Source organism: Urocampus carinirostris, chromosome 13 (genome assembly GCF_059441175.1).
Source record: "Urocampus carinirostris isolate Australia breed hairy pipefish chromosome 13, RoL_Ucar_1.0, whole genome shotgun sequence".
Taxonomy (NCBI): Eukaryota; Metazoa; Chordata; class Actinopteri; order Syngnathiformes; family Syngnathidae; genus Urocampus; species Urocampus carinirostris.
Window position 1 is genome coordinate 40752995 of NC_142361.1, and position 25041 is coordinate 40778035.

At 40.6% G+C, this 25041-nt stretch overlaps 3 protein-coding genes across 3 annotated transcripts in view; 2 read left to right on the forward strand and 1 right to left on the reverse strand.

The window, feature by feature from the left end:
• Positions 1–212: 212 nt before the first annotated feature.
• srd5a2b (steroid-5-alpha-reductase, alpha polypeptide 2b) lies at positions 213–6027 on the forward strand. The gene is made up of 6 exons (XM_088350868.1): positions 213–1383; positions 2060–2436; positions 4113–4273; positions 4343–4444; positions 4675–4825; positions 5838–6027. Exons 2-6 carry the CDS (start codon positions 2159–2161, stop codon positions 5902–5904), a joined length of 759 nt encoding a protein of 252 aa, XP_088206994.1. The 5' UTR covers positions 213–1383; positions 2060–2158; the 3' UTR covers positions 5905–6027.
• Positions 5652–10636, reverse strand: mkks (MKKS centrosomal shuttling protein). The gene is made up of 4 exons (XM_088350866.1): positions 9651–10636; positions 7825–8006; positions 7643–7753; positions 5652–6436 (listed from the first exon to the last, which is right to left on the reverse strand). The coding sequence occupies exons 1-4, from the start codon at positions 10621–10623 to the stop codon at positions 6038–6040; spliced, it is 1665 nt and encodes a 554-aa protein (XP_088206992.1). The 5' UTR covers positions 10624–10636; the 3' UTR covers positions 5652–6037.
• A 579-nt stretch (positions 10637–11215) lies between these two features.
• slx4ip (SLX4 interacting protein) overlaps positions 11216–25041 on the forward strand; it is a 51851-nt gene continuing 38025 nt past the window's right edge. Inside the window, exon 1 of the mRNA XM_088351366.1 lies at positions 11216–11486. Coding sequence (XP_088207492.1) covers positions 11460–11486 — 27 coding nt within the window. The 5' untranslated portion in view covers positions 11216–11459. The remainder of the gene's footprint in view (positions 11487–25041) is intronic.

A 25041-nucleotide genomic window follows, 5' to 3' on the forward strand; every position in this document is an offset into this window, starting at 1 on the left:
AATCCAAACAGCTTGCCGACATCATTTTTGCCGTTCCATGTATTCCGTTATGCCCGAAGCCTGCACAAAATATAGTCATTTTATTCCTATTTAGTTTCTTTTGTCTTTTATGAGCATATTTGGTATTGGAGTCATCCAAAAGTCATTGAAAATAATCCAGTTAAAGTTACCCTACCCAACCCAGGTTCTTAATCGGATCACTTAGAAATGCGACAAAGTAGCGATCATAAACACATCTCAAATTTTGTTTGATTATAAGTTGTAACAACATTTTCATTAAAAAATGAGCGTTGCTTACTGTTTTATATTGTTTTTTTTGTACAGTTTTGCAGTTTTCATAGAAACGAGTGTTCTGTAATTTGCTCTGAACTGGTGTAAACGACAGAAGTTTCTTCGTATTTGGTAGCTCTGGTTCTGCATTCTGACAATGTTGCAGTTTAATATGTACACAAATGTAAAACGGCTTGCCAAATTGACGTAATGTTTGTGCATATTTTCTTGACATTTTTCATTTAAAACCCAAAACGTCCTGCACCCACAATATTTTACCATTTCACAATACTGTAACTGTAGAAAAAGCAAAGTTTTGACTCCACTAATTTTACAAACTGAGTTTTTTTCGGAACTCATGCAGTTAACTGTGTTTCGCTTTATTTAACTGCCTAATTTGAAGAATGGCTGGTGAAATATGGCTGTATGAGAGTGAGCTTTTTGGTCAGGTTCATGATGTATCTTGTCCATCATGGAGATTAAATTGAGATTTCCTGATGTGTCCTTGATTACAACATAGTGTAAATGGTTCACGATGAGATTAGACATGGCACCCCAGTAGAAACATGTCATTAGAGACTTAAAAGAGAAAAATAACATGAAAAGTAATGTTAAGCTAAATAAGTATGCAATAGTGCTTGAAGATTGGCATACGTTGTCAGAAACTAGTGCAATGAAAATAAATCGTAAGCTCTGAGGGCAAATTCTTCTATACTTAGGCCAGATATTAGCATTTTGTGTGTCTAGGGTGGTGGTGGCGGCCCCGGAGAAGTAACTATTAAAGGACCTGTAGTGTCTGCCACAGGGCAGCAGCTGATAAAGGTCCTTAACTTATTCAGTGCCATAACTTAAACTTATCTTTTCATATTGTCCATGAGTGCCCACACGTTTTTTTTTCTTAATTTATTTCTTGAAATATCTACTCAAAATGCTTCTGCGCTGCTGATCATTAAGTGTCAATCCTCGGGAAATATTTCAGTATGATCACCACTAGATGGCAGGGATGCCTGTGATCAGATCTTTGTCCACACATTGAGGAGCCCCAACTTCCACGTGTTCCTAACCCTCTATCCGTTGATTAAGAGTGTGCGGGGGCCCACCATGTGACCGAAGGTGCGTGATCACATCATCGGAAACACCGGGCGCTACAAAGTTCATGCTCTTTCAGTTTTCTTGCAATGAAATATCATTCTGCAATCAAAATGCCTTTAGTCATGGAAAGCATTGTTTTGATATTGGAGGTATCACTAACGTAAACTAAAAATCAAGTTCTTGAGTATTATCAAAAATAAACTAAACAACAGTAAAAGCTAAACATACTTTTCAAATGAAAGATTGCGGCTTTCTTTTTTGGTCCGTGTTGATGACTCTCTGTAAGTTTACAGAGTCATTAAGACGGTCATGAAAATGCTCTGTTCTCAATTGTGCAACGATCCCAACCAGGTCATAACTCTTGCCGCAACTGCCATTCTATCGAGATCCTCAAAGCGAAAGAACTGTTCCCCGAAAGAGGACTTTGAGGTCTCGCTGTACATTGTGTACTTTGCGCCACAAAGACAAACTCCCAATTGGACCGTGTCTGGTTGTCCTGAGGGGTTTTGGACTCCATCCCATTCTTATCTGGAGCTTCTCCACATAAGGAAATACCAAACAGCTGTGGAAATATGAATAAAGAAACAAGTCCTGACTCTATCGTTTGCCTTGTACCGGGCCACCACTGTTTTGAATGAATCATCATTACATAAGGTGACGTACCTTGATGTTGTCTCAGACTGTCGTTTCTCCTCAGGCCTATGTTCTCAAAGAACAAAGGAATATTCATTCTGGAACTAATGAGAGGCAGTCCTCTTCAAACTCCTGAAGACTTCACAAGCAGAACTCCGACGGGATGCATTGCAACAGGGACCTCGTCGACTATCTGAGCTTGGGTATCGTCCTGGCGGGCCTGTGGCATCTCTACCGCCACAAGAGAACCCAAAGCTGCTACGGACGCCACATGGATCGGGTTCCCCGGAGCGCAATGGTGCCGGCTCGCTTGGCTTGGTTCGTCCAGGAGTTGCCGGGCGTTCTGATGCCGTTACTCGTCACGTTGGCTTCGCGTCATCAACTCGACGGCGTGGGAAAGACGCTCCTGATGGCAACCTTCGGACTGCACTATTTTCACAGGTAATTGAGGACCGATGCTCCCGACACTCTATAACTCCCGATTGATTGCTAACAAACAAGGAATGCTTGGACATCGGTGAATAAGGAAGATTGGAATTTAAGCAGGAAACATTAGAAACGTGCTGAAATGAAACTAATGCCAACGGAATCCTGTTACTTTGTACCAGCATTCAAATTGAGGATATGTTTCCTGAGCAAGTCTTGAAATTGAAATGATCGAACCCACAGGTGTCAAAAATGCAGCCCGTGGTCCGGATCGGGCCTGCAAGACATTGCTGAAAGTAGCGCGAGAAAAACGAGCTGCAGTTTGGAATATGGCCACCTGATGTCGCCAAAGCCGGGCGTCACTAACAAAGCATCTGGTGCTGCATTTCTTTTTCTCGTTTTTTCTTCTGTCTTTTTTCTCCCTCTCTTCTTTTTTCTCTCAGTATTTCTTTGTTCTTTCTCCCTTATCCTTTTGATCTCTCTTGTTTTCTAAATCTTTCTCTTTCTTTTATTTCTCACCCTCTCTATATTTCTTTGCCTTCTCCCATTTCTATCCTCTTTCACTTTTATCTTTCTTTCTCACACACTATTTCTCACACTCACTCTTTTCGCATTTGCTCTTTTTCCATTCTTTCTCCTTGTTTTTCTCCTTTACCAGCTCAGTAGCCTAGATGGTAAGGCCGCTTTGAGACTGGGAGGTTCGGGTTCGCGCCCCGGCCGAGTCATTCCTAAGACTTAAAAAGTGGTCGGCGGCGCCCTCTGTTGGCTGCGGCTGCATCGGCTCGCTACAACGGGTCAGGTGCAATCGACATTTCGTTCTGTGTACATTGTTACACAGAATGACAATACAAGGAAATTATTATTATTATTATTATTTATCTCGCTATTGTGCTCTTTCTCGCTCTCTTTCCCAATTTACTTCTTTCTCTCTTTCCATGTCTCCCTTGTTCTCTCTTTGCTTCTCTTTTCCTCCCTCTGCCTTCCTCTACAATCTACTTGTCTGGCCCTGTGAGCTTTTTTTTCCCCCTAGCATGTGCCCCCCAGCTAAAAGAGATTGACAACCCCTGTTCTAACCTGAGCTACGCATTTATTAGCGATTCAAGAGTGTTTCCGATTTATCAAAATACTGTTGAATATATATTGAAGGACAAATTCAGGTTGGATGATTGTACCAATATTGAAGCGCCGTTGCTAGCAAACGCAAAGCTAACACGAGCTTGGACCCACTTGTCTAAAGGGCAAACAGACTCGGTCAAGAAGTGTTAGAATTTCAATAAATTACAAAATGATATTCTAATTTGTGATTCATGATGATCAATATGTAAGCACCTCTGGAGTGAGTCTATTCGCCCCTCAATTAAGTGGGTCCTTGCTCATGTTAGCTTTGCGTTTGCTAGCAATGCCGCCATTCATATCGGCACAAACGTTTAACCTTGATCGGTGTTTCATGACATACGTTTAAAATTAGAAACATTGAAAGACTTCTGGAGTGGGAGTACATTTTTGTGTACCGGAGGAAGCCCGCGCAGGCACGGGGAGAACATGCAAACTCCACACAGGAAGGTTGGTCGCTGGGTTCGATCCCATGACCTCAGAACTGCGCCGCGGACGTGCTCACCGCTCCGCCGCCGTGCCTTTTTTCTAAGTCGTTGAATTGTTTCTTTTTCGCTTGTATTTCATTTTGACTCTAGGACGTTTATCTATTCCTTCGTGATGAAGGGCCGTCCTTACCCGCTGAAGGTGATGCTAGGAGCCGTTTTCTTTACCTCCACAAACGGATTCTTGCAAGGATATTACCTCTTGCATTGCGCTGAACTGGACCGATGGGAAACCGACTCGTTCTTCAAAATAGGTGAGGATCGACATTGAATCCGTGTATTGAAAAGTCTGCCCTCATCCAAGGCATATTCCTTCCTTTTAGGTTTGTTACTGTTCTACACCGGAATGGCCATTAATATACACAGCGATTATACTCTCCTCAACTTGAGGAAACACGGGGAAGTGAATTACAAGGTGCCTGAAGGTAAGAACCTTTTTATGGAGATCAGGGGTCTCTGACGCGGAGGCCCCCAAGGACAGTTGAGGTGCCCGCAGACCTGGGTCATTGTGATTTTCTAGAAAAATGATCTTTTTTTTTGTGCTCGGCTGAGTGTATTTAAAACCTGTTTCAGCCTTGAAAGTGCTTGGATTTGGCCATGCAATAGATGGGTTTTAACTGATATATTTGAACAGTGTGATTGTGTTCCTCCACAGGAGGCCTTTTCCAATATATAACTGCCCCAAACTACTTTGGAGAGATTGTGGAGTGGGTGGGCTACGCCGTGGCCACCAGGGGGATCGCGCCCCTTTCTTTTGTTGTGTTTACTGTCTGCATTATTGGACCCAGAGCTTTTTACCATCACAGGTAAACAAGTTTCAAAAAGTCATTAAAGTTACCCACTACTTCTTCCAAAAAATACTAACTGAATTACCCTATCGCAAAAGTAACCAATGACCAGGGAAAGTCACTATTTCTGTTATTTTTAGAAGAGGTTGTCGTATGTCAAATAATTTGAGATTTTCTGAGCAAATACGTAACACTGCGGAGATTACCTGAAAAAACGGGAATTCTGACTCTTTTTAGAGAAACCTTTTATTTTTGTTTTTCCCCAGATCGGCTCACTAAAAAGAGCCGTCTCTTTCGGGTCCCAAACAGCTCTTCAGGTTGTTTTGGTTGCTTTAATCCCCACTGTATGCACAGAATGACTTAAAAAGGGGATGAAAAAAAAAAGAAGAAAAAAATTCACTAATAGAAAAAAGCGAGATAAAAGAAGAGAAAAGAATCAAGTTGACATTTTTTACAAACACAAAACTAAAACACAGGAAATACAAAATATTCATTAATTTCCCCCTAAAAAAACTAAATTACCAAAAAAGTTTAACAGTTTTTTTTTATGTTCAACAAATTTAAAATGCATATTGACCAATCACAAAGGAGAAAATGGGTCTCTGAGGGAACCGGCTGTTGATTGTCGGTAGCCGGCTCCCTTCGTTCACTTCCAAGAGCTGGCTCGTAGAAACGTTTCGTTTGCAACGACACGAGTCGGGTGCTGTCGAAACTCGGCCCCCATTTGCCGTTTCTTTCGGTACTTTAGTAAATACAGCATTGGTATTTGCTATCTGACTACATGACGGTCGCTATGTTCGAATGGTGTTATGATTCGAAAAGACGTGACAAACGACTCAAAGGAGAGCGAAAAATGGCTTTATTCAAAGTAGTGCACTATAACGGCAGAAAAAATAATGAGTTAGGGACCCCGTTACTTATAACGCCTCTATTCCCAACGCTGCCGGTAAATATGACTAAAGTGGTAGCAGGAAATGAAAGTGGGTACGTTTTGGTCACTCTATATTTGTTTGTTTTATTATCTGTGTAGGTTTTACAAAGAGAAATTCCAGGACTACCCCAAATCCCGAAAGGCCCTTATTCCATTTTTACTCTGAGAAGACTTACGTGAAATGAAGATCGCAGAGGAATCCCTTCAAGCAAATAACATGCAATTCTTCTGGAATCCGAGGTTGTTTCTAAAGCTCTGTAACAGTTGAATAAATCAATAAAAACCATGATGCGCTGCTTTCAATTTGTGTCTTGTATCACGTATCGTATATCGAGGACCGCGTTTGCCGTCTCCACGGCGACCCGGAAGGCGTTGACTTTGGCGGCGAACGAGTCAAGGACTCGGGCGCGATCGGCGATGTCTTCGATCGAGTTCGCCGGCGAGAACGTCGGACCTTTCGTATCCAGGTGGCGCCATTCCTTCATCGGGCCCGCGTCCATCAGCCCGCAGCCGCATCTTCTCAAGCTATTTGCGTCTTCGTCTTTGCGAAGAGTCCAGTGGTGAGCGCTGGTAAGATCGACCAGCGAAACCTCCCCGTCGTGCCGCAGCGCCGAAGCCGTCGACTCCAAAGCGCCGCAGAAAGCCTCCGCTCCGCGAAGGTACTCCCTTGTCTGGCATTCACTTGAAATGGTGTCACACTAGGATTGAAACGTTGTTTTGATAAGATATAAATGGCAGAAACTGAAAGAACCTTACAGAGGATCATCAACACAGCCGAGTTAACAATAGGCTGCACTTTGTCCAGCTTGAAGGACATTGCTGCTAAACAATGTTCGCTACCTCTCTATCAAGTCACTGCTGCCAAAATGGAATTTCTTAGTTGGGCATTCAGTGGAATTGTTAAGATCTCTTCTATGATGACCGGTGGAAATAAATAAAAAGGTCAATTAGTTAATCGCAGTCAAGTCCTTTTTCTTTGTGACGCCCTTAATCACAAAGAGTCTCAAAGGGCTTCACAGGTTATTACACAGACTATTTTTTCAGACTATTATTACACCATCCCCTGATCTGGAACCAACATGAGGGCAAGGAAAAACTCAAAAAACCTCAACATGAGGAAAATGAAGAAACTTTGAGAAGGACCGCACACGTGGCATCCCCCTTTCAGGATTACCAGACATCAAAGGATGTTGTAATTACAAATAATACAGAGATATGGTCCTGGCTCTGTAGACTGCCCAAAGCATATCAAAAAGCTTTCTTTTCAATTTACATAGAATACATTTTAGAATATCACAATACATTTGTACATCCATTTTAACAAGATACTTTTAACAGATCGTATTGGTTTTTTTTTAACGTTTATAATGAATTCAACATATTTTTCTTTAGTCTGAATTTTAACCAACATCATCCTTTCTATATATATATATATATATATATATATATATATATATGTGTGAGAAAATAGAAATAATAACAATAATGAGTATAAAGACCATTCTGACACTGAAAATAGCACAGTGCATCATCGCCTGCCCACTTCACTCCCTGACCGACATCTACTCCACTCGGAACCTAGCCGAAAAATCAGGAACATGTGCCCGACTCTTGGATCTGCCACCTTTGGGAATGTGCTACAGGTGGCAATGGAACAGTTTCTTCCCAAGTGCCAATACCACCCTAAACTTCCATCAACAGTGTCTGTGAGCACAATGTACTGTACAACAGCCACATCTAGAGATCGTTGATATATTGTTTTTACATTTTTTGTTCTATCCTTTTGTACATTTCTAATCGTATCGCTTTACTTGCACTGAAAGGATAAGCCCCCATTTGTGCAATGCTATTGTAGAATGGCAATAAAGACTGTTCTGTTGAAATAAGATCAAGTTTGCGCTTACTCTGTGTCTGACGTAAGCAGCCAAGTGAGTCTCAGTACAGCCGCCTCCGAGTAAAGCAAACTGTTCCTTCAGGGTGAGTCGTAAAACGTGTTCTGCCTTTTGGTAAGCAACCTGTCACAAACAAAAAAAGTAGTATTTTTACCACCAGGGTCCCACAAAATTCTATGGGGAACCCCGCTTACCTTCAATTCATTTAACATGGTCTCGTTCCTGTGGTAGAGGACGGCGGTGCAAATGTTGGACTCCCCAGCAGGATGTAAATGCAGCATCGATTTGGTTCCAAAGCGTTTGGAGGTGAGACCGCCGAGCTTCCCGTAGGATTTGAGTGGAATAGCAACGTGTAATGTGGCCACAGGCTCGGCCCCTGTGGAGGTCAACGTGGAATAAGAGAAAAACAGTTGGAGTTCAAAATGGACCAACACGATGCTTGAATTGATTTGATCTCATATCCTGTGTTGTTTTGCTCAAAAGGGGCAGGGCTGGGAGAATCCTAAGAGCCTGACTGAAGAAGCTGTCCTTTAGCCTGCTGGTTCCGGCTCTGAGAGACTACAGACTTTCCCCAGACGGTAGCAGAAAAACAACACATCGAGGCGAACACTCAACCTTTCGAGTCTCTGGCCAAATTGGGCTAAGGGGCCAGGAGGGGGGGAAAAACGATCTATTTTAATTATTTCTATGCCGATAGTCTTAAATCCAGTACCTCGGCAATACATGAGGAAAAAAGAACATGAGCCTATTCTTTTTATATTGTTTGCATTTCGTCTAAGTAGTTTTGGAACCTCAAAATTTACAAATAAATGTATGTATTAAACCTTAAAGGTGGGGTGCGTCGTTTGAGGTGTGAGTTTTTTTTTTTGTGTGGCATGAAAATGCTTACAACATTGCTACCCCTTTTCCTCCCTGCTGACACATTCAGGGGATATGGCCCCGGTGTATACCTACAAATGCAATCCAAGTGCCAATCCAATTCCCAAGAAAGATTAAAAATTTATTGCATTATGAGTTTATTCGTGCGCGTCTAAGAGATGCACACACACTTGCATGTGAATCATGAATGAGCTAAGGCTGCAATCATGAATTTAAACGAGAAGATGGAGGCAGAGAGTAACAAAGTTCACAATTCCGTACAGCCCCTTTAAATAAAAGCAATAGCAATGTGTGTATATATATTTTATATCCTTGTTAAGCACATAATTTAAGCATTTGCTTTGAGAATTGCAATAATGCTAGTTCAGAACTGCTTCATCACATGAAATTTGTTGAATATATTAAGATTAAAAAGTGTAGACAGTTATTTGAATGTTGGCCATAAGCACAAAGAAACAAAGTTTTTACAGGAACACACAAAAGGACACTGAGGACAAGAAAGAGTTCAAAGAGTTGAACCCCTAATACCCCCAATAAGCAGGTTAGCGCCTTACATGGCTGCAAGGCCGCTATTGGGAAATGTGAAGCACATTGTAAAGCGCTTTGGGAAGTCATTGACTTGAAAAGCGCTAGAGAAATGCAGATCATTTCATTTCATTTAAAAAAAAGCTCATGGGGGCCAGACAAGTAGGTTGTAGAGAAAGGCAGAGGGAGGAAAAGAGAAGCAAAGAGAGAAAGAAGTAAATTGGGAAAGAGCACAATAGCGAGATAAGGAGAAAAAAGTTCAGTTTTTTTTTACATAAATGTTAGCATTATATTTTGAGGATTTTTCGTTAGCATGCCAGATCAAAACACCTGCAGTGCTTGGCCGACCCCTGCACTACTCGAACAACTAGGAATAGTGAAACAAACCAGTGTTAAAATCAAATCAATATGGCTGTTTGATGGCAATTAGAAAATATTGCCAGGTGGAATGATGAAATGAAAAGAATGGAACACAGGACAGAACCTTGAGGAACACCATAGGATATAGCAGATAAATTGAATCGCAATCATTTTACTTGGACAAACTGTGCCACCGGCCAGATAGGACATCAATATTTGTAGGATGTTAACTAAAAAAAAAACATGTCGCAGACACCTGTGAGTTGAGCAATCGGCTGCATGAGATGAATCCCAACTCTCTCCACCACAATAACACCGTGACTCCTCAGAAACTGCTGCAGAACAGGATGAACGACCTTCTGGCAAACAAATAAATCCACCTCATTTTCTACTGCCTGTTTGCCGATCTCCAGGAGGTGATCCAGAATATGAGAGTCCACATTGACGCCGTGCTGGACCTCGATCGGTGCGTCCTCTATTTCAGAAAGATCACCAGCAAGAGATGAAGTAAAAAGCAGCACGCGCAAAGTATTGGAGCGTTGTTTACTTAAGGTTTCCAGGTCATCTGTATTGTCAAGTAATAATCCTGGAAACACTGCAGATTCAGAAACAGGAAAGCCTTCAATTGACACAATATGTGTCATTCCCAATGTCACTGTAACATTATTAGTTGGAACAGTTCGTATAAAGGCTTCCACTGTCAATTTACTGATGTGAAGCGCTTCATGGTCTGTCAGCATGCTCGCGGCTTTGCTGCAGAGAACACTACCAGCCAACTTCAATAAATTTTGGCTGCTAAAATCCATCTTGATTTTGCATGCACATTCATCTCCTCGAAAATAATCCATGCACACGTCCAGCAGCTTCTTGTTGATCTTGATCGCCGCATTGGGCCTCAGACCACTTCGCTGCACTTTTTCAATAAGACTCACGCAGAGAATTCCGGCAAATAACCCACAGTCGCTAAATCGAGAAACATGATTGCGAATAGAGGATAAAATGAGATTTAAAAGCGGCACTGATGAGTTGAGAGCTGCAAGAAGAAGCGATGAGGTCGAAGTCGTTATTGTTTTTCCGCCGATGTTGTTGTGGATTTGTTTTAATCGACCAGACGGACCAAAACAAGATCGGAGAAGCTGGCCTAAAAGATTAATTTTGTGTAATATGTCGCCGTTTTGGAGGGGAAGGTCCGTGCAAAGAGATGGGGATTTCTTGACGAGTCGAGACATTTTCTTACCCTGACTTGTTGATCACAAGTTTAGAACGCTGCACATTTGCCTGTTCATAATAAAAATACAGAAGGCGAACATATTTTTAAAAAAAATCATATACGTGATTTATTTTATATACTAAAAAAAGTCAAATACATAAAATATGTTTATATTCAAACAAATTATAATCACTTCTTGTGACAAATACATACAGGCATCACTACGAACACCTCGTTTCCATAGCACTGTCCAAAGCGTTGGATTCTTCTGGTCTTATTCTGGTCCTTTCGTTTGCATAAACAAAAACATTACCCTTTTTTATACCGTTGTGGGTGATTTTATTTATTTATTCATGTAAATATATGATACAAAAATATAGTACATGGTTGACATTTTTTAAAAAATTGAGTACATTTTCTCTATTTTAGCGTCAATGGTATTTCGGGGCGCTGTGACATCATCTTCCATAGCCAAGTACCACATAAAAATCAAATATTAGCGAAGAGAAATTTTAGCGTAATTTGCTTTTTATTTATAGCAGCATTATTTGGGCTCGGCATTTTGTTTTAATACAAACAAGAACACATTTCCAAAAGTCGCATGTTTTCTCTGGCTTGTGACGTCATCTTCAGTGGCCAGGCGACAGGGTCGAAATTCAAACTGTAAGCGGTAAACTTATGTCACATTTTTATTTTCTTTTATTTCTTTTTTTATAGCTTGGCTTTTAAAGAGTGGCGTTCTTTTTTATTACAGTTATAAAAGGGAACACATCTGCATAGAGCAGTATAGAGGTTTAATTACAAAGATAGACGAGTTATTTCCTTTCAGGGAGAAAAGGACTCTTTTTAATCGAAATGGCGCCGTTCAAGTTTGTCATTAAGGTAAGTGGAAATAAAACGTAATTATGGTCGATAGACACTTTAGTGTGTGTTTTTATTTTGAGATATTAACACTGTTTTAGCTGCTGTGTGGTATCTGTAATAGCTTTGTGAATAGTATTATTTTTAACCATTTACAGTTATGTCGTCGAAAACCAAAATGTCGGCCAGTTGTAGAGCATTCAATATTCAAATCATATTCAAATGTGTATGACACTTTTCAGTCACCGGAATAACATTCAATGTACAATAAGAGAATAAATCAACAACCCAATCCCAAAGGGGGGAAAAAAAGTAATCTTTTAACACAAAAAAGATTCTCAGATAAATAAACAGGAATATTTAGTTTTTAGAAAACATAAAATACGGGTGAAGATCATATAATACAGTATGATATACAGTTATACTTTATATATAATGTCTATATAAACCCAAAGTCAATGTTTTTGTGTGGCATAATCAAATCAGAGTTATTGGACCTGGTAAACAATTGTAAAAAATAAAACATTTACTGACTGTTTTGATATAGATATAGTATTAGTTAAAGAAAATTGTACATAGCATTGTGAAACCATTAACCTACATTTGCAATTGATCATTTCTAACAGGGAAATTACCAAATCAAATTAAAATATCCTTTTGACTATGACAACTCTGTTTTAGAGGAATACGTTTAAAGTTTTCATTGTAAACAAAATGTAATTTCAACAAAATATCTGAGTGCATTGTTTGAGTAATATTAAGATGGAAGAACATTTTGGGTTGTCATTTTCAAAGTTTTATAAACACACATGTAGTACCATTTTTTTTCCGACACTAGAGGGTAGTAGTACCACACATTTGAACTCTGCAGTCAAACAAGACCCTTGTTGAGTTCTGGTCATTCTCGGGGCAAATGTCAACCACAGATTTCCTTCCTCGTGGGTCTTTGTAATGTCACTAAGGAATGAGAACGTTAATCCGCACAAGGCAGGAAACCCCCGCCAGTAAAACCAAAAAATCAAAAAAACTCAGACATCTCAGTCTGATGATTCATCGTCAACAAATATGCACCTCAGATGTTTTTCTTAAGAGCATGCAAAGCCGATGATCTTTCTTTTGTTGACGTTTCATTTCTCTTAAGTATCCAACCGACATTGGGCCTTGATCTCCACATCCTAATCCACTGAGCAGTTATTGCGTCGGTTGCCTTTATTTGTTTCATATGCATGCTTGCATAAAGACCACCTCGCTACCCCCAGCGCTTGCGGGAGAGTAAAACATTGGAGGTTCACGGCGGGTTCCTTCCCATAATCACACACTTGTGTTAGTCTGCCTGAGAAAATGCGAGAACGCTCAAGCGGTTAACCGCAAACAGGCGTGGAAGAACAGAGCGGGCCAAACAATGAGACCAACTCCCTCTTTTGCAAAAGCAACACCGCTGTCACCCTACGCATGTAGGAACAGACGTGACTAGGAAATGACGTCGTGCCTTGTAACATGTTGATCAACACGGTAGCCTGTAAGGAAAAAGCCCTTTGCCATTCCACGGATTGCGGGCGATTCCGAACTTTAACGATCACTGTCCGAGCTTCAGCGGGTCGGAAAACTCCGACAACGTTCTTGCTTTTAGCTCCTACAACGGTGTTTCCCATTCCATATCAAAACTCTGGTTGGTCACCAGGCTTTAATCGATGGTTTCAAACTTGTAATTAAAAAAACATATGAAAGTATTTTTTTTAATTTTTTTTTTTCAAATAGTTTCCCCCCCTCACTTACTTTTGGTTGGTTGATTGGTTGATATGAGTGTTTTTGTTCACTGAGCAGAGGAGGAAGGGATTGGGGGGACCGCCTCAGCAATCATTGAGCACAGGAACGGTTCAGGGGAGATTATAATACGGAGCACGAAAAGGAAATTTAAGAAAAACAGTCGAAAGAAGGAAAATGATCCTTATTTGGACTCATTTTAATGATATGAATGTCTCCAAATTATTGTGTATTATCTATCACTGACAGAAGAATCTGAATCAGTCACCCAAAACTTTGTGTCCATCAATGCCAATATTCAGTAAAGACTAATGATTTTGTTTTTGTTATACACACATTCAAACGTGTATTTCTGAGGTTTTGTGTTGTTTCAGTCAACATTGCTTAGAAGTTGAATTGTGAATCATTAAAAGTTGTATTTAAAAGTATTCTATAGCACTGAAGAGTTCACATTTTTAATTGTTATTTTGTGGTGTAGTTTTGTTTTTCAATGTGTGGTCCCTGCCCCCGGGCACACCCTAGACTGTCCAACCGCTGCGGTCTCACTAAATTCTATGAGAAACACTGTACGCCATTGTTGTTTGTAAAGAATAATGTCCAAGTGTCCTTGGGCAAGACACCGAACCCCTAATGCCCCCGATGAGCAGGTAGTTGCCCAGCATGGCTGACGCTGCTATCGGTCAGTTAGTGTGTAAAAGGGAAACGTGTGAAGCACATTGTAAAGTGCTTTGGGAGGTTCACAATGCAGAACATTTACATTTGATTATAAAGAATCATTATGCTCGACATGACTTGACAAGTCAAGTCACATTAAGCACAGGTTAAATTATGTGATTTTTATAGCGAAATATTTTTGTGATAAAAAGTTCTAGTATCTTGATTTTTGAGCTATTTATGATTGCTAGCTAGCTTTGATGCGGTCATTTTACGATAATATGACTTTTTGTTATAAGATCACTCATCTAGAACTTTGAGAAATATTCGATTGCTAGCTAGCAGTCAAAAGATCACATATCCCAATTTTTGGGTCATTCATGGTGGCTCGCTAGCTGTGATCCCGTTAAAATTTGATTTAGAATTTGAATTACCTTTATTGTCATTGATAAAAACATAGGGAACATTGTTTACAACTGGTTCGGATGTGGCACACCAGGATAAACATAATTAAAGACTTTAAGGGAAAAAATGAAAAACAAATGTTAAGATAAAAGGGTAAATCGTAAGCAGGTAGTGCTTTTAGATTTGCCAAAGTTGCACACGATGTGCAATGGCATTAGCAGCAACACTGTGCAAAAAGAAAAATAAATACGTGGTGCTGTGGGGGATTATTTTAATACATTGATTGTGCATATGCTATTTAGTCACACATGAAGCAAAAAGTCCCCTCCAGATAACCTCTTCAGCCTTAAGAAATCTGTCTCCAAGGACCAAGAAAGAACGCCATGTTCATCTCTCAACTTTTTGTATAAAACACAAAATGGGAGAAACAAGAGACCTCAGTTTGAACTTTAAGTGTTAACCTTCTACTTCTCAGAATTTTCTATATATTGTCAAGATATTGCATAGATTTATTTTACATTTTTATAGTTTGGTGCGCTTGTTTAAGGTGGTGATGGCTCTGGGGAAGAAACAGTCTCTAACCCTGTCAGTCTTTGTTTTAAGGGACCTGCAGCATCTGCCCGAGGGCAACGGGGCAAAGAGGTTGTGACTATGAGAGGAGTCCGGAATAATGTTTCTGGCAATGCCCTCCAGACTGGTGAAGAGAGCATCCCATGATGTTATGTTCCTGACTGTTTAGTCGTGGTCCAAACATATCACACTGATGCTCTCCACTGTGGCTTTATAGAAGCACACCAGGTTGTTTTTCTTGAGCACTACCAGGACGTGCAGAGAAGAAGAGATCATGCCAAACAATAGGACCAACTCCCCTTTCACAAAAGTTACAGCGCCGTCAATACGGCTTTAATGAATGGATCCACTTCTCCATGGAAACACGATATTTGGGAATGCGCTTTCCCCTCGCAGTCATTTCTGCGTCATGTTCTGCGGTGCACAGCGCCGCGTTTACTAGGCCGTCCGTTTTACGATCCTTTCTTGTCTTCAAAGGCGATCCCGCCCCCGTCTGCAAAAGCCAAGGGGGTGCACTTTCTTTTTGGCCGCGTAGTCGCCCGCCTCTCGGGAGACCTCCCCAAAAAGGGCCCGCAGGCAGAAACCGGGATCCGACCGTAGCTCCGGATGCCAGGACATTACCGCGCCGCAATCTGCCTTTTATTAGCGAATGCAGCGCCGACATCTAAACATCTCCGGCGGTGGCAGAAAACGGCTTATTTTTGGTAGAGATGCTTTGAGGCAGCACAGAACAGTTTCATGTCAGAGTTTACGCACTGTTTAGTGTTGTTGTCACTCGGCGGAGGAGACCACACATCTCGCGTCTGTGCGCCATCAGAGCAAATATTTTGACGTCTGATGACATTGACGATCCTTTGGAGGGAGCTTAATGAGGTGACATTGTCTCCTCTAAGTAAATACAGGGTTTCCAGTGGTGCTTTAGAAGCTTGGCGGGCCACCGGTCGTGACAGATCAGTGTGCAAATTTACTGTATTTACCCGTGTATAACGAGTAAACAGTTAATCGACGCCAGAGTTTACGGTGTTCACGAATTAAAACGTCTCAATTCTGATGGTTCAGCTCTGTAGTGTTAGCATGAAAATTCGATCCAAATTCTGGCTAGCAACTAACCAAAACGTGAATAAAGAAGGACATACAAAATTTAAAGAAAATGTCTTAATAAGCAGCCACATCTTACAAGCCCACCTCCAAGTGAATGCCTGCTTTGAATGGCTTTAGATGTCATCACATTATCATCGACTTCATCTTTTGGGGGATTTTTTTTTTCTTTTTTACTTTTTATTTTGTCTGAAAGCAAAAATGTCCCGTGGGTCATTTTCAGAAGAAGATCAACTTGGTTCAGAATATCCGCTGCATCTCTAACAATTGCGAGCCAACAATCTAGCAAAACCTTTCATAGAAGCCGTAAATAAAAATCTAGCAATGCCACTTTATACATTTCATAATTCATTTTTCCAAGCCAGCAATTTGCATCCAGCAATTTCTGCAGGCGGCTTTGTTTCCTGAGATAATCCTGTCCGTTCTTGCTGCTTAAATTCCACTCCTGGGTTGTGTCTCCTTTTTTATGATCCCCAAGAAAAGAAAGACATCTCAGGTGTGCTAACCTGCTTGCACACAAGCAAACACATGCAAACCTGTCTCCGTTAATAATGATAATAATAATAATACAGCATTCTTGAGGGCAAAAATTGGAGCAGAGGACTTTTTTTTCTTCTTCTAAGGGGAAACCCAGGTGAGTCATCGAGTGAAGGAGGCCACGCCCACCGATGCATCGAGCTCTCCCGGATTGTTTGCAGACCGACCAAAGCGAGAGAGAAAGTCCGAAAAAGGGATTTTTTTCCCTTTCCCTTCTCTCTCATCTAATGTAAACATATGCGGCTGGTTAGTGTTAGCCCGTGCGCTAAGTGCAGTCTGAGAAGGTCTGGCTCGTTTATGCCGCGATAGCGCAAAGGCAAAGGGCAACGGGTTGAAGCCGTTCCAAGTGTTCGCGCCCATCTCTGAGCAGGCGGCCCGGACGGGGAGATAAGGGAAAGAGTGTTTTTGGATCTGAAAGTGATGTAGAACAGAACCCGGCACAACACTTGGGAAATATCAGCGGTGTTGTTCAGAAGAAAGACTCGACATGGCGTGCGGTTGACCCAGATTTATTCGGCCCTCGTTAATAAACCAAAGGTTTATATATTCATACCCGGAACTGGTCCATAATACATTTGGGATCGGTGTTCCAACACAAAATTGTTGGCGTATCGAATCATTTTTTCATGTATGGTAAGAAAAGATTAAACATAATTAAGATCAATTCATTTGACCCGCTCTGCCAAATAGCCGCATTTTTTTTTAGCTATGGGCTAATAACTGAGAAAAAAAAAATCATTGGTTATATTTCGCTGTTTTCAAAGATAAGACCTTCGAAAGCATTTTACACAAGTTTCGTAATCAACACAAATAAGGGAAGTAACAAAAACAGCGATTAAAGTTCAATATCCTAAATTTTGGAAAACAAAATTGAAATTATTTGATGTGTATTTAAATAAATGTAATTCAGTCTGCTCTAATTCAAATGCCTTTGTTAAAATGAAACTGTAAAATGAGACTATCATTTTAACTGTAAAAACGTTTGAATGACATCACACCAGATAAAGCAAAGAAAACTTAAAATGTGATTTTCTCAGGTCGTATTTCAAATGGCCATAACTTCAAAATAGTTCATCACAACGCTTTGACTATGATATCATTTCAAAGCTTATTTCTTATACTTTCCATTCACACTAAAAACCAAATTTCATATTTGCCTCAATCTGACTCATTTTGCTAGATCAGGTCACATAAAACAATATACGCAAACATTTACTGTATTTCTGAGCAGCAGTTCGATGGCAAACATTTGTACGTATTTTGTATTCTCGTATTTTGCAATAAATTCCTTCTTCAACTTGATGGTTGTTCTCAATCTTTTCTTTTCCTTTCTCATAAACTTTCTCAGGAACATTGTTATGAGCAAAAACAAATAGCACTAAATCACAATTATTCTTCAAAACGTTATGTCGACTGACTAACGCTCTCCCGACCGCAGTAGGAAAGATGGCTACTTATGTCCGTTCTGGTGTGTTCAAGTTACGATTAAAAAAAAAAAACATTACTGGAATGCTTGGGTCCAACCCTGATTTCTTCGAATAGTGAGTCATTCAAGTACTGATGTAGTACTGCGTAATGTTTACAATGTTATGAACAGCAGACCCAAAACGGATCGCCAAATTTAAATGAGCCCATTGGTTTCAAACTTGCAGGTCTTTAGGTCGGTTTTATCTCACAGCGTCTTCTCTAGATGTCTCCTGCAAAAATAACATACCAAGGTGACGTTTTTTTCCACAATATCCTCCCCTTTGATGGTTTCAAATCATCAACCAAAATATTTTTCTATTATCCGTGTCCACCGATGTGTCGAACCAAATCTCGTCACAAGTCTGGTCCGTGCTCGAGTGCGTAAACCAGGGATCCTTTTTGTGATTCCAAATATCAGAAGAAAGACCAGACCCGGCATGCATTTGACCATAATTAAGCCAATCGTTTGTGAAAAGCCTACTTCATTACATAAAGACAGAAGATGAAAGATTTGTAAATATATAAAGATTCTGACATCAGGAACACAAATCTCGTAAACTGCACCAAACTTGAAAAATTCAAGCATCGAAACGTTATGCATACTCGTTCCATAGAACAGCAATATTTCCAGACACTTCCAGCAAAAGTTCATAATAAATTGACTTTTTTCTCCCCAATATTCCCCCTTTGATGATTTCATCAACCATGCATCCCTGTTTCCACAAATGCTTCGAATGTGGACCGGTATCAACTCCGGTCCACATTCCAGTTTTAAAGTCTGTGAATAGAATAGAATATACCTATATTATCATTGTTACAAAATGGGTTGAACATATTGTGACAACAAAATTGGACGTGGCACTCCAGTTTCACATTTTACTGAGAGAATAAAAAAAATAAAAAAGACAAAAGATAAGTTACACAATATTTCCACAAAAAAAGTGTGGGCATGTAGAGGCAGAAGATATTTACATTGGGTGTTTACACACAGTTTTGGGATCGTATTTGTGCAATATGCGGTGGTGCAAAATAGAAATGCGGTAGTGCAAAATAGGACATTGTGAAAGTAAGCATAGGCCTGAATACAATTTGACAAGAGTGTGTTTGCAAGAGTTTCAGTTTTTTGTGCAGTGTATGTTAAGGTGGTGATGGCTTTGGGGAAGAAACTGTCACTGAGTCTGTTTGTTTTTGTTTTGTGTGACCTGTAGCGCTTGCCGGAAGGCAGCGTGTCAAAGAGGCGGTGGCCGGGGTGAGAAGAATCCTCGATGATGTTTTTTGCTCTGCTGAGGTAGCGAGAGCAGGCAATGTCCTCCAGACTGGGCAGAGAGCAACCAACGATTCTCTGGGCTGTGTCGATGACCCTGTGAAGCGTTTTCCCGTCTGCTGCCGTGCACCCGGCAGTATGCAGTATGTCAGAATGCTCTCCACTGTGGCTCTGTAGAAGGACACCGATCTTCATAACGAGTTCATGGCTCCTCTTGACACGATGTCCCACTGTGGCTGGAATCAATTACAGAATCCGTTTCCAGAATTTGTGACAGCCGTTGTTTATTTACAGAACCCGATAATATAAGGGAGTTGTTTTGCTTGTTGCTTTGCCTGCGGTGGACAGCTTACGTGGGAGATATTTCTGTTGTCTGTTTTTTGTTTCGTTACCCGCCATGGTTACAAGATTGGCAGCGGCAAGAATTAGAAAGGAGAGTTTGAGCGTGGCCCGCGGCATTCCCCGCGCATTGTGTCGGCGCACAAAAGACGGCGACACAAAAGATTCGGTATTAGGTAGCGCTTTTTTTTCCTCTCTTCTCTTTCAGCCTTCAGCTTATGCCCATAATGCTAAAAAAGCCTTTGCAGGACCGGGAACAAAGCGAAGTCTGCTCTCTTTAGTATGCGTGAAAAGAAGAACTTCCTCTAGAACTTGGAGCTTTGTCAAAGCTCGTTTTCCAACATTTGAAACAGTCTCTCACACGACTACTTTTTATGTTTTTCTTTTGTGAGGATTATAATTAAGGTTAGTCGGATTCGATCGGTTAAAGGAAAAGGCCGAGTTGGCACATTTTGAAAGTCTAGCGATTCTGAAAGTAAGGACGGAGCAGTATGACCATTTTGCAGTTTTCAAGTAGCAATTTTAAAGTGACAGTGTGTAATCATTTCTCACTAGAGGTGGCTGTAGCTTAGAATGGAGCTGAAACGCATGCATCTGAAGAACAGACAATCTGGAAGCCAAAAGGCAATATTCAAAAGCTTACTTTGAATATGACTTGCTTGAATTTCCACCAGCTCCTCCCGCATCACACATACACCTCTGTTAGCACACACTAAGTCCTTAAATGCCAAGTGCTCATAATAACCTTCAATTTTTTTTGTAATGCATCTTTTTTTTCATCGCTCTTTTTGTATGATCAATGACTATTCGTCAATTACTACTACTACTTGAATGTGTTTTAGTGATCATCAAGATGTGTTTTCTAGCTACAATGTATGAAATATTTGGGGAGGCCGGTAACAGATTAATTGGTTTAAAGTTGTATTTTATAGGCAAATCTATTGGAGACAGGGTTTGTACAGCTGCTTGAAATCCTTGAAAATGCTTGCATTTTAATGTTGTGTTTCCAAGGTATGAAAAGTGCTTGAACTTTATATGGAGTGCTCGTAAATACTTGAACTTGTTGTCATGTTTCTTAGGTTACATGTTCAGATAATGTATTAAAACTTGATTTGTGGTTCCAAAAAGGATCACGGGTAAAGTTAGAGAAAAAAGGTTGAGGCTCCTTATTAAGGTATTAAACCAAATTTAGGGTCCGAAATAGGGTTTACCGCTAGGGTTAGGAACTAGAGTTTAAGCTCCATATTACGATTCTAAACTAAATGTAGGGAGGGTTCCAAAATACGTTTGGAGCTAGGGTTATGGTTTGAAACAGGGTTAGGGCTACTGTTACGGCTAGGGCTAGGGTTTGCGCTGTAAGTTAGGGTTTTAAACCAATTTTTGGGTTCCGAAATAAGGTTGGGGCTCGAGTTAGGGTTTAAAGCTAAGGTTTTTGCTTCTGTTCTGTTCTGCGCTGGGTTTCTAGTTTCAATGGCACTGGAAAAATTCGAAATTTCGATTTAAAAGCCCTTCAAAAGTGCTTGGATTTGCCCATAAAAAAGGTGTACAAAACCTGATAAGATGTTCTAGATCCGAGCCCGATCCATGAACGAAATGATCTGGTCTGTAGAAGAGCCACTGGAACGTTTTTTTTGTTTTTTTTTTCCAAAACAAAAACAAAAAAAGGGCAATTTGATTTTTATCACTACTTCCTGACTTAAGAAGCGTTCTGAAATTCATCCGGTCCTATTGTGGAATGTGCACCTTGACTTGCTGCCAGTGGATATCTGACTAAAAAGGGGGGTCACAAGGGAAGGTCATAGTTCATGGCAAAGTTCAGCCTAGATTCACCTCTCACTCTTTTGTGCAAATGTTGAGCACATGAGCAAAACCTTGAACGCTTTGGAAAATCCGATTCCGGTGCACAATCAATCCAGTGGCTCCTTTAACGTGGTCACTGAAAGGGGAATTCTTCACCCAATACTCAATTAATGGTTTTCCCATTAGCCTGATTGCATTAGATGACATTCCTAAAGAAATCACATGCTGTTTTTAAGCAATCGGTAGACTGATGCTTATCATGAAGGCCCACCGGGTCTCCTCCGCTCCTCTAATGTCATCAAATGGAGTTTTCTCGAGATCGAGCTCTTTGCGCCAATCAGAAGCTTCGGAATGACTTGAGGGGATTTCGGCCGGCCCGGCTTTTTCGTCAAACTACTTAAGATATTGATCAAATTAACCTCGTGTTGAAAACTATCTAATAGCCGGATCTTATGATGCCTGGCACAGCACAGTTTTTGGTTTTTTAAGTTCACTTTTTTCTGGAATGGTCTGAATTATTAAAGCAGGGATGTCAAACTAATTATCCTCAGGGTTGTGCCCAAAAAAACGTCATTTTCTCCTTTACATCTGTCTCTGGACAAAATTAAATCTAAATGTACAGTAAACAATTTAAAGAATTAGTAAGAAATTAAAGAAATATCATGAATTAATACAACATCAATTCAGTGAATAAGAAAGACATAAGAAACTACAGACAGTATGCTAGTAGAACAATCAAATGACTGTATTAGTATTCATTTTTATCCATCCATCCATTATCTGTACCGCTTATCCTTGGTAGGGTTGTGGGGGTGCTGGAGCCCATCCCAGCCATCTTCGGGCAGTGGGTAGGGGACACCCTGAACTGGTTGACAACCAGTCGCAGGGTACACAGGGACAGACAATTCGCTCGCTCATTCACAACTAGGGACAATTTGGACCGGCCAATGAACCTGACTTGCATGTTTTTTGGAATGTGGGAGGAAACCGGAGTGCCCGGCGGAAACCCACGAAAGCATGGGGAGAACATGCAAACTCCGCACAGGAAGGTAGGTAGCTGGATTTTAACCAGCTAACCACCGCACCGCCGTGCTGCCTATTCATATTGAAATATGTCTATTAACAGAGATAGGTTCGTCGTTTAATAGACTCTCAAAATAAGAACTGATGACATCAATGGATTTTGAACTTGCAAGGAAAACAGAAAGGGACTGTACCAAGCACTCAGCAATTCCTAGCTGTTCTAACAGGTCCTCCCCAGGCCCTTTTTTTTTAATAAATATCCAAGGTTACCAAAAGCAGATGTGCCATAGGGGTGTGGCTATCCAAGAACAGCAACGTTATTGGGCGATAGCAATCATAGCGCACATAATAGTCAAAATATCGAACAAAAGTGTAAAAAAAACAACAAAAAGTAACCCATAATAAAGAACAACAATGCACATTGATAAAAATCAAAACAACTAACAACCTTGGCATCCTCAAAAACGTCTTTGCAGGTGCACGACAGTAAAAATTAGAATACATGATTTATTTATCATTTCGCTCTTTTTAGATTACAAATACATCTAATTCATAAGCAGTCTTTATTATCCGAAAAACTGAATAATAAACATCAACTGATTCACTAAACAGTCTTTAACTCTCTGAACATGAAGTGATTTGAACATAGATTCTTGCAATATGTTGTGTAAAATTTAAATGTATCTGCAGCTTTGTGGCACGCAAGTCAGACTTCCTTTAAACTTCAGTTCAACAGTAGTCGTGATCTCCTGCCCTTCCCAGATGTTTCATATATTTCAAAATCAAGCTGCACATTAAAGAAGTGTTAGTGATCCAATCAGCTAGTTTGTTGAACATTATTATAGTTTGCAATGTGCATCTATGAGATTGGACCAAACTAGGAAGTTCATGCTGCAAGATACAATGCATGGTTTAGTGGGGCCAGCCAGCCAAGTAGACTTACTTTCAAAAGCTGCATTAAAAACACGGTGTAGAGTCGACGGAACTCCCATTTTCAAAGTGAATGTTTTTTTTTAAAGCATTTAATGAATCATTTTGGCCAGTTTAGTGTGGTTGTTATCAATTTCAAGATAGCACAAAGGTAGCATCCATATGGTACTGTTGTGGGCCACACTAACATTAGGCCTCAACATATTGTCCCAATGTGAGACCCCCTGTGTTAAAGGTTAGCCACCCAACCCATCTTAGCTGATTTCAAAGCTGGAAAAGAGTCACTAGGGGACACCCGCTTGTCTTCCTGTCAGTTTGACGGACAAGACCTGACCCTCTGTCTTGAGGTTTTCCCACGCATCGGTAAATGTCGAAGGCAGTGGGCCGAGACCGACAGTCAACCAGCCGTGGACGCCCGAGACACAAAAGGCTTAGGCTGATATGTTGAGAAGGCAGCATGCATATGTTGAAGGGGGGGGGGGGCGTCTTACCCAGAAGCCTTTACAAACATTACATTTGAGAACATCCCTGCAATCGTGCGACGACCTGTCCGTCATCCAAATCGATCGGGATGCGATGACCCGTCAAGTGCTTTAGAAAACTGTAAATTAAGCTTTACGTGACTGACCTTTGTTACGGTATCTGGTTCTGTGAAAAGCTACACACTCCAATAGGGCTGCAACCGACAATTTTTTTTCTCGATTCATCGATGAATGCATTTTCTATAGAAGTAGTAGCACGGTTTTGTCATGTCCCCTCTCGACCTCTTCAGAATGCGTGTGAGCTTGGCCATAATCGGAGGTTGTGATTGGCTTCTCAACTTTAGCCAGTATATTGAGTTTTGTTTTGTTCTTCGAATGTTTTATTCCGTATTTTGTTGCTCTAATCTGTGTGATTGTGCCCACCAAATGCCGCAAACGAGTGTCTCAATGGTGACACAATGTGGTATTTCCAGGGTTCGTATGGGTGCTTGAAATCTTGGAACATTTTTGAATTTTCCAAGGTTTGAAAAGTAATAGAATTTTAGGTGAAGTGCTTGTCAAGTTGCCTATGCTTGAAATTCTTGCCATGTTTCTTAGGTTTAGTGTTTGGCTCGGGTTTGGGCTAAAAATAAAGGTATTAAGCTTGTTTTATGGTTCCAAAATAGGATTGGATTTCGGGTTAGAAACTAAGGTGTAGGCTCCTTATTAGGGTAGTAAACTGAATTTAGGGTTCTGAAACAGGGTTCAGGCTAGCATAGCCGCTAGACTTAGGTGTATGATTTGGAACTAGGGTTTGAGCGCCATATTAGGGTTCTAAACTGACTATAGGTTTCCACAATAGGTTTAGCGCTAGGGTTACGGCTTGAATCAGGGTTAGGGCTGGGAACTGAGCTCCATATAAGTGTTCTAAACTTAATGTAGAGTCCTATAATAGCTTTAGAGCTAGGGCTACAATTTGAAACTGTTAGGGCTAGGGTTACAGCCAGTGTTGGGTGCAAAGTTAGGTTTTGGGCTACAAGTTAGGGTTTTAAGCCGATTTTAGGGTTCCAAATTAAGCCCGGCGATAGGGTTTAAAACTAAGGTAGAGGCTCTGTTGTTGTTGTTTTTTATCAGTTCTCGATTTGGATGGAAATTTGTCTTAGAAAGTCCTTAAAAAGTGATTGAATTTGGCAATAAAAAAGGTGTACGAACCCTGTATTTTTCTGTACAAGAAACACACAAAGTGTAGTGTACATAATGGAAT